General features: G+C 42.5%; 3 protein-coding genes across 3 annotated transcripts in view; all 3 read left to right on the top strand.

Annotated features, from left to right (window-relative positions):
* LOC138952042 (conodipine-P1-like) overlaps nt 1-1,276 on the top strand; it is an 8,441-nt gene extending 7,165 nt beyond the window's left edge. The window contains exon 3 of the mRNA XM_070323652.1: nt 1,241-1,276. Within this exon, the coding sequence (XP_070179753.1) occupies nt 1,241-1,276 (36 nt within the window). The remainder of the gene's footprint in view (nt 1-1,240) is intronic.
* The window catches only part of LOC138982854 (furin-like protease kpc-1), a gene marked incomplete at its 5' end in the record, with an annotated part of 381,789 nt that extends 375,736 nt beyond the window's left edge, over nt 1-6,053 (top strand). The window contains 1 exon segment of the transcript XR_011460992.1: nt 5,989-6,053.
* The window catches only part of LOC138982882 (uncharacterized), a 38,164-nt gene continuing 33,663 nt past the window's right edge, over nt 5,079-9,579 (top strand). The window contains exon 1 of the mRNA XM_070356281.1: nt 5,079-5,305. The gene's annotated coding sequence lies outside the window, so the exon portion shown is untranslated. The remainder of the gene's footprint in view (nt 5,306-9,579) is intronic.

The raw sequence follows: 9,579 nt of genomic DNA, 5'->3' as shown, positions 1-9,579 counted from the left end.
AATGGTTGTGTTACAAGATGTCAATTTATTATTTAGATTTGTAGATCAGACGGTCCACGAAAATAAATTCTTTGATAATGTCTCACTCTCGACGGAAAGCTGCCAGGATGTTCCCGTTCGGTGAGCGTTCAAATGGAAGGGTGTTTTTACTGTGTGTAAAAGCCTGACAGTATCTGTAGGGTTTACAGGAGGCTTACTGTGCCTTTAATGTTTGCTAATCCAATATATTCTCAAACTCTCATGCCGGGAATCGTAAATCAAACCAAAACAGGAAACAATAATGTAAGAGAATAAGTTGACGGGGAGGGGAAGAAGGATATTTTCCATTATAACTTCAGTTGGTTATTAGGAAAATTACAAGATATATCTTTCTCGACTTCATGATGAACGAAACATACCTGGACTACTCACGTTACTGCCAAGATATTTCCCAGAAATAATGAATAAAATTTAAAAAAGACTCTATTCTCAGGGAGAGAGAAAGGAAAAGATAGAGAGATACCGAGAGAGACAGACAGCAGACAGACAGACAGACAGACAGACAGACAGACAAACACAAAGAGACATAGAGAAGAGATGGACAGAGACAGGGGGAGAGAGACAGAGACAGACAGACAGGCAAGCAGGTAGGCAGGGTGTCCGTCAAAGCTGAGTTTATGTAGTTCTTATTGGAAATATTTTTCCCATCAAAAAAGACATTGGAGAATTCCCGATGACAAAACTTAACACGACTGAATACAGGTGGTAACATATGGATTAAAGTCTCGGGTTTAAAGAAACATTCTCTGCCACGCGTATATCGTCTATCGTTCACACGGTATAAATAAAGTAACTTTTGTTAAACATTTAAGATTCGAAGGTACCGTTGATGTTAAATAACTTTTTGCGATGTGTGCGTGTTATGCCCTGGCAGGTCTGTATACGAAGAACCCTACCAGCACCGCATGTGAGCCCCATATCGGCCCCATGTTATTTTGCACATGTCTTCTGGGGCTCAGTTAGCCGACCTGGGTCCCATATAGGTAGCATCTGGGGTAACCACGAATGGAGTGGAGAAATGCCGCCCACATTCACCCCATATATTCCCCACATACAGCAGAGCTAATACATATATATACACAGGCGAAGAGTGCCGTAAAGCCTCCATGAGATAAAACTGAAACAACTGTGCAACGAGGGAAATGAGCTCTTTAAAGGTAAAGCTATTGTTTAGCTATGTGTTCTCCTCATCGGTGACCAGATCGAGCTCAACAGCCTTGGCAGGCAGTCGATCTAGGGGAGGGACCCCGAGGGACCCCCGATAAAAGTCCATGGCCGAAAGCGTAGGTGCAGGACCCATGCGGTGCCTAAGGGGCAAATTATACTTGCGCAGAGTCAGCGGCACAGACGACGCACTGCAGTTTATTGAGGTAATTCTTTTTTTCCCAGCCCGCTACACGTTAATTGTGTGAAAAGAAAACAGGCCAAGTACTCGTCATAATCCCTATCACAGCATGTAGTGTAGTGGCTGTCGCGCAGATGTATTTTGCCCTTAACTGCTTCACCACGTACCAAACGCTTCATGACAGACAATTGTTTAGCTCGTTACGAGGTAAAGGCCTCAGAGAATTCCATTATAGAACCCCAGTAGAGATTTCAAAGGTGACCGGAATTTTGTTTGTTTGTTTGCCACGAAGGGCCATATCAGGGCGGTGCTGCTTTGACATATAACGTGCGCCACACACAAGACAGAAGTCGCAGCACAGGCTTCATGTCTCACCCAGTCACATTATTCTGACACCGGACCAACCAGTCCTAGCACTAACCCCATAATGCCAGACGCCAGGCGGAGCAGCCACTAGATTGCCAATTTTAAAGTCTTAGGTATGACCCGGCCGGGGTTCAAACCCACGACCTCCCGATCACGGGGCGGACGCCTTACCACTAGGCCAACCGTGCCGCTGACCGGAATGAGGGCACTCATTAGCGGTTGCCATCAGCAATGTCGAATGATTTGGTTACAGTACTTCCATGCGAAAAACAGGGGGTCGGCCCGCTATTGCGCGGGCCGCTATTGCACGGGGCCGCTATTGCGCGAATCTTTAGGGCCAGGGTTAGGGTTAGGGTTAGGGTTAGATTCGCGCAATAGCGGCCCCGCGCAATAGCGGCCCAGCCCCAAAAACAGATGACGCTTCATCTTTGTGGCACCTGCCGGGTCCAGTGGGTACAACAGGCCATATACAATGATGGTTGCGCTCGTTAAACATCCTTCAATCGTCTGTCCTCATTTGGATACGTCAAGGGACAGTTAAAAAAATCATTTTGAAAAATCACTGCAGGGGGGGGGGGGGGGGGGGGTGTTGAGATAGTCGGAGTCGGAGTCGGAAATTTTATTTGTTAGGCCTCCGGCCCATAACAAGACTGGTGACACATAATACAAGCGAACAATGTTTAAAAGAAGCAACCTTATGGACCTGCATCTTGCAACTGTGCATTATCCAGAGAATCAGTGCGAAATCGTATAGCTTTGTAAATATACGTTGCTAACTGTCTTACCACTTGGCCATTTGTAGAGGATAGTAATTGGCACATTCTAAACATGGATGGGTTCCGATAATACTTTGAGGCTATTAATTCAACTCTGATCGCATTATATGCGGGACAAACAAGTAAAAAATGAACTTCCGTCTCAAGTGTATCATCTGAGGGCAAAGTCTGTCTACGTTATTCACATTGGGTTTATACTGTAAATAGTGGTTATTTAAGGGTGACATACCAAATCTGAAACGTGCTAACATTCTCCTCAAATGAACATTTCTTATCTGATACAAATAACCACTCATACACAAGGACTGCTTAAATAACGAATACACATGATAAAACACGTGTGATTCAAGGGAACTATGCCAATCCTGTCTAAAGCAATCGACAAGTCTTTGGCGAAATTCTCTTACAAACGTGGAAATATCACCAACACCTTGTGCTTCCCACACTTCACCAAATCCATACTTGTACAAAACATTACGAACGTTACAAGCCCATGTCGTGTAATTTTGCCTTTGTATAGACAATAACATATTATACACTTTCTTGGGGTACCTGTTGCCATCCATCCGAGTTAATCGAAGCCAAAACTTCATACACTTTATGTGCGTTACCACAAACAGAGGATAACGTCCTGTTTCACCGTAAACTATATGCCTTGGTGACTTCGAATGGACACCGACAAACCTTTTAATGGCAGACAAATGTACTCTTTCAACAATTTGTTGATCAGCAGAGAGTCCCCAGACCTCCGAACCGTACGTCAAGATCGGTGGTATTTGATTGTCAAATACTCCAAAGAAGTTTGAGGATAGCTGATACTCCCTTTCTCGCGCGATCAGCAAGGTCGTTTAGAGTGTGAGAAAAAGAAACCCTTGTGGACAAATAGACTCCTAAATATTTATACATATTAACAACTTCCACTTCACTTTCACCAAAAAACCATCTTTTTCTTAAAGCCAAATGGCCACCGTTTCTGAACACAACTATGTTCGATTTAGTCATATTTACGACTACCTCAAGCTTCTTTGAGGTGGTCAATAAAACATTTAGCTGGTTTTGCAAACCGATGACACTATCAGAGATTAAAACCACATCATCCGCAAACAAGGGGGTTGAGATAGAGAGTCAGAGACACAGACAGACAGACAGACAGAAGGATAGATAGATAGACAGGTAGACAGACAGATAGAAAGACAGACAGATACGAACGCAACACCTTATGTTGGAATCTGAAGCGGTATGGTGGCAACGTGGCCGGATTTTGCAAAGAAAAACGCTAATATTTGTTTGGAAGCACTTCTGTTTCTTTTGAATTGCACCCGTGGGCTCTCATCTGGAAAGATCCACACCGGCGACTGTTGCTACATCTCGGGGTCGTAATGGTACATGTATACTCAAGTTTGGTTTCCTGTTACGACGTCACAAACGCGAGGAGACCTTCCACCGTCAAGTTTTCTTAGCATGTGGGTGCACCAGTCCCCCCTATCCACGCTTATGTTCTTCACTCAGGTTATGGATCTCAGTGTTTCCTTACGCCATGGCAGTCGTGAAGAATGCAAATGAGACTTCCCGATGAAATCTTCATGATATCCTGTATTTCAGCGTATGTCATTTTTGGGTCCTTCTTAACCAGGGAATCTACCCCATAGACGTTTTCTGAGGTAACAGTCGTTGCCATTCGACCACAACGGTCATCGTCTTCCAACGTCCTCGCGCCAGACATAAACTTCTAAACCCCCTGGAAACAATGGCGTTGGACGGATATTAATCGCCAAAATATTTTTTTAAACTTTGAAAGCACTCCTGAAAAGATTTTCCCAGACAGTTGTTGTCATAATACATCACGAAATCCCTTCGCGAAAGGTCAACACTGCTGGAAGGAGCCCAGTTACCCTTACCAGACCTTTTGTCGCATGGAATGGAAAACAATTTGTACGGAAATAGTCAAACGATTTTTGTCACAAGTATTAAGAAATCGGGCCATGATTTAATGCAAAAGGCAAAGTGGTGACGTCTTTACTTCGTCTGGGTTGCAACACATAATGAGTTCCCCTTGTAGAAAGTCAGACAGACAGACAGACAGATAGAAGACAGACAGACAGATAGACACACATATAGAAAGAAAAACAGATACACGGTCAGACGGAGAGAGAGAGAGAGAGAGAGAGAGAGAGATGGAGAGAGAGAGAGGGAGAGAGAGAGAGAGGGAGAGAGAGAGAGAGTGAGTGAGAGAGAGGGAGGCAGACAAACAGACAGACAGATACAGAGAAAATAGGAGACATAGAGTGGGAGAGAGAGACAGACAGGCAGAACGATTGACAGACAGAGATACAGAGACAGAGAGATGGAGAGAAAGGGAGATGAGAGATAGACAAAACCAGAAACAGGGACAGACACAAAATGTGACAAGCAGAATATCTTTCAGCATGGGGGGATGGAGGGTGGGCGATTCAGGTCTGTTCTACAAGCATCAAAATCCTTCACGGAACGTGGCGCCTCGGGTGACAGAACAGCCATGTGCGCGAGACACACCTCGGAGCCTTGGTGCCAGACTTTCAGATAAATAGCAACCGCCATTGTCCAGCCAACTCAGTTACGCAGATCGACTGCCCACCGCCCACAGAGCGTCTGAGTTAAAAACGTCCAGTGGTCACTTTTGCCAGGACACAGTGGTCACTCGCTCTCTGCTGCTGTCAGAAACAGAGGTTGAAACGCTGTAGAGTCACGGTCGACTTTTGGCGGAAAGAGACGTGCAACATCCTGTTTGAAGCAAAAGCTGGTATGTACTGCTACATGTTTGAGTGCCTGTTTGTTGGTTTGTTAGGTTGTCCGTCCATGCGTCGGTCTATCTGTAAATATTTCCTTTCTCGACTTTTTTTTCTCTCTCTCACTTTTTTGGCTTCTTTCTCTCGGTTTGCCTGCATGCTTTTTACATTTAGTCAAGTTTTGACTAAATATTTTAACATAGACGGGGAATCGAGACGAGGGTGTGGTGTAGGTGTGTGTGTGTGTGTGTGTGTCTGTATCTGTGTCTGTGTGTATGTGTAGATCGATTCAGAGAAAACTATAGGACCGATCTTCATGAAACTTCACATGAAAGTTTTTGAATATCCCCACACGTTTATTTCATTTTTCGATAAATGTCTTTGATGACGTCATATCGAGCTTTTTGAGAAAGTTGAGGCGGCACAGTCACGCCCTCATTTTTTAAGTAAATTGATTGAAATTTTGGTCAAGTAATCTTCGACGAAGCCCAGACTTTGGTATTGTATTTCAGCTTGGAGGCTTACAAATTAATTAATGAGTGTGCTCATTAAAGTTGTCATTAAAAATCGAATTTTCACAAACAGATTTAAAATTGATTGTATCGTATTTTTCATCAAATTCTGAATCTAAAATTATCTACATATGTCATGTTTACTCTTAAAATGTGATCACAATTAACGAAAATAGATTAATTAGTCCGTCGCGATATAACCTTGAACGGTTGAAAACGACGTTAAACACCAAATAAAGAAAGAAAGAAAAATTAATTAGTACTACGATTAAAATTTAAGAAATCGATCCAAAACTGATTTCATCTTATTCTTTATTATTTCCTGATTCCAAAAACATATAGATATGATATTTTGTATTCAAAACAAGCTCAGAAAGTTAACAAGAATACAGTAAAAAGCGCTTTCCTGCTTAGCTCAATACGCTACCCCACTATTCTGGCTTGTCAATTTCACTGCGTTTTGCACGTGGAAAGTGAGCGATTTCCTTCTCACGGGGATTGACGAAGCTGTATAATATTGTCTTGGTGAAAAAATGCAGTGCGTTCAGTTTCATTCCGTGAGTTCGACAGCTTGACTAAATGTAGTATAATTTCGCCTTACGCGACTTGTTTTCTTCTTCAGAGGTCTATGTGTCTGCAGGTGTATATGTTTTTTTTTCTTAATTGTGTCTATTTTTGTATTCGATCGCCGTTTTAGATATTTTAGATGTCTATGTCAAATGGATTTATCATTGTTTTTAGAGCAATATGTCACTATATAGCTATTCTGATGAACACGTGGGGGAATTCGGGGACTGTGATTGGATGGTCTCTCCAGATTATCAAAGCATATTGCTGCGGAAGTCGGCCATTTTCCTCAATATCCAAAAGCATATTGACGAAAATGGCCGACTTTCTTATCTCGTAACTCCACACCGTAAATACCCCACTTCCCCTATGAAGTATTGATGTACAACCCATGGCACTAACATTCATGTAGTCGTTTATAACTGAGGTTGAAAAATTCGCTTCATGACGAGACAAGTATAAATGCCATTCGCCCAAACTGGAAACTCGTCCCTGCACGGTCTGCACGCTTTGTACGGATTAGCTGTTCCAAAGTCAGTGAATAGCCTGCGCAAAACTAATGCGCATAAGAAACGGCGTCTGCTATCAAAACCTGAGATCAACGCATCGACGCAAAAACTGTCATTTTGTAAGTTTGGAACAACAAATAAAGGTCAGAACAGCTATATAATCGCTATTGTGTTTTCAGCGTAGCAATAGGGTCCGATATTTAGACTCGAACAAGTATAATGCGACTCGTCTTCGACTCGTCGGCATTATACTTGTCTCGTCTAAATATCGGACCCTATTGCTACGCTGAAAACACAATAGCTGTTAATAGCAGGGCTTCCCAAAGTGCGCGCCCCTGCGTCCTATACGCACTAGAAGCCGAAAACACGTACTAAAAATTTGTGGAGGGGGTCCCGGAACGCACTAAACCTAAAATCCGCGGGTCCCAGGACGCACTAAATATCCGTTATCGTGCGCACCCTGGATATTGTTTTCAGACTGAAGTCGTTAGCTTAGTTTGGTGCCAGCACCAATGCCAATTACACGCGAGAACAACATCGAAAAGGAGGCTGAAGCCGATGCAGATGTTGCTGTGTTCGGCAAAGATTTTGATCTAAAATGCTCCGGTTGCTGGCGCAAAAGCTTGTCGGGCGACTTCAGCGGTGAAAGAACACAGTGCTCAAATAGATGATAGGCTTCCATTTGAAACTTCGAGATGATGGTCGTGGATTGACTCCTGATAAAAATCTTATTTAAGCCTCAAAATGGTTTTGGGTGGACGTCAATCCACGATCTTCACCGAGAAGTTTCAAATGAAATCCTGTCAATGTCATTGTAGTTTAAGACTCACAGACTACGCACGGTACATTTTCTCATTGCACTGCTGGCAATTGACTCTCAGTCAGGGGAATAACACAATACAGTGTTGTTATAATGTTCTCCTGGAATAGTTCCATGAAAAAGACACTTCATATCACCCTGTGCGTGATCACAATGTATAATCAGTACACGAGGGCTTTGGGGCCCCTGGCCTCTTTGGACACAATAAAACTCCTCTGAGGGGGTCCATGGACGCTCTAAAAATTGAAAGTGGAGTCCCGGGACCCTCTAGGTGGTGCGTCCGTGGGGAGCCCTGCTTTGGCTCATTTCATTTTCGCCTCTGCTAGAGCATATAAATGTCTCTCTTTCTGTCTTTCTTTCCGTCTTATTTTCTTTCCATTTTTGTGTGTCTTGTTTTCTTGCCTCTGGCTGTAACAAGACATCACTCCAATGACAAAGCTACGTGTAACCTCTGAAGCTCATCTTTTTTAAATGAAATATTTTATTACACTAAGAGGAAGAGAGAGACAGAGACAGAGACAGAGAAAGACAGAGAGAGACAGAGACAGACAGACAGACAGACAGACAGACAGACAGACAGAGACAGAGACAGAGAGAGACAGAGACAGACAGAGACAGACAGACAGACAGACATACAGACAGACAGTCAGACTGACACAGACACAGACAAAAAGACAGATAGACATAGAGAGAGAGCGTTGCGTAGTTTAACATTGCAATGGCTGACTTTCTCAAGAGATATTCCCACACAGTGAAATCAAAGACGCTCCAGGTGTCTCAGTGTTGGTTATTCCTTGACGAACACAAAAGAAGAAATTACGTTGAATAGAGAACTGAAAGAAAATACAGGAGAAGATTCTAGAAAGATGATCAGAGCACGGAAACTTTTCAAGGTATCGGCTATAATGGAATCAGATTTTAGACGGAAATGTGAGACCGGAAAATGTCAACGTTTAACGTCAGAGTCTCAAATACAAAGCAAAACAAGTCGCGTAAAGCGATATAAAAACATTAAGTCAAGCTGTCGGCATCAAAGTAACAGATTAACACACACAAAAACAGTCATCGCCGAGACTATATTAAGATAGTCTCGACTAACCACACCGAAAAACTGAGACGGGTCACGCTCGTAGGGCGCGAACGCAGTACCTACTTAATCTATTTTCTGTAATTCTGAGCACATTTTTATAGTAAACATGACATATGTATGTGATTTTGGAATCAAGAGAAATTGCGGAATACGATGCAATCATTTTTGAATCTGATTGACCAAAATGTCAATCAATGTAATTGAAAAATGAGGTCATGACAGTGCGGCCTCAACTTTCACAAAAAGCCGGATATGACGTCATCAAAGACATTTATCGAAAAAATGAAAAAAAGTCCGGGGATATCATACCCAGGAAGTCTCATGTGAAATGTCATGAAGATCGGTTCAGTACTGAGTTTTCTCTCAAGCGCTCTACATACACACACGCACATACTTACACACACACATACACCACGACCCTCGTCTCGATTCCCCGTCTATGAAAAAACATTTAGTCAAAACTTGACTAAATGTAAAAACGGAAATTAGACATCATTGCAAAAAACAAAGTGAAACGAAGGAACATAACACATTTGACCCAAATGTGTAAAACACCACACCACAGTGAATATACTACAAATGTAAAACTATTTATTTTTAACGTTATAGCGATCAATTTCTGAAATAGGATACGTTCTCACGTGGTTTTTTTCCGCCAAAATACTGCTCTACAAGCCGAACTACTCTACAAGCTCTACAAACAGATTTTGTTCAGAGTTCAGTATAAAACAAATTAAAAGTTTTAAAAAATACTTAATTGATATGCTTGGTATTGACTTTATTGTTGTTG

This window comes from Littorina saxatilis, linkage group LG1, assembly GCF_037325665.1.
Source record: "Littorina saxatilis isolate snail1 linkage group LG1, US_GU_Lsax_2.0, whole genome shotgun sequence".
Taxonomy (NCBI): Eukaryota; Metazoa; Mollusca; class Gastropoda; order Littorinimorpha; family Littorinidae; genus Littorina; species Littorina saxatilis.
Note: the sequence above shows the minus strand (reverse complement) of the source record. Positions and strands in the feature narration are given on the sequence as shown.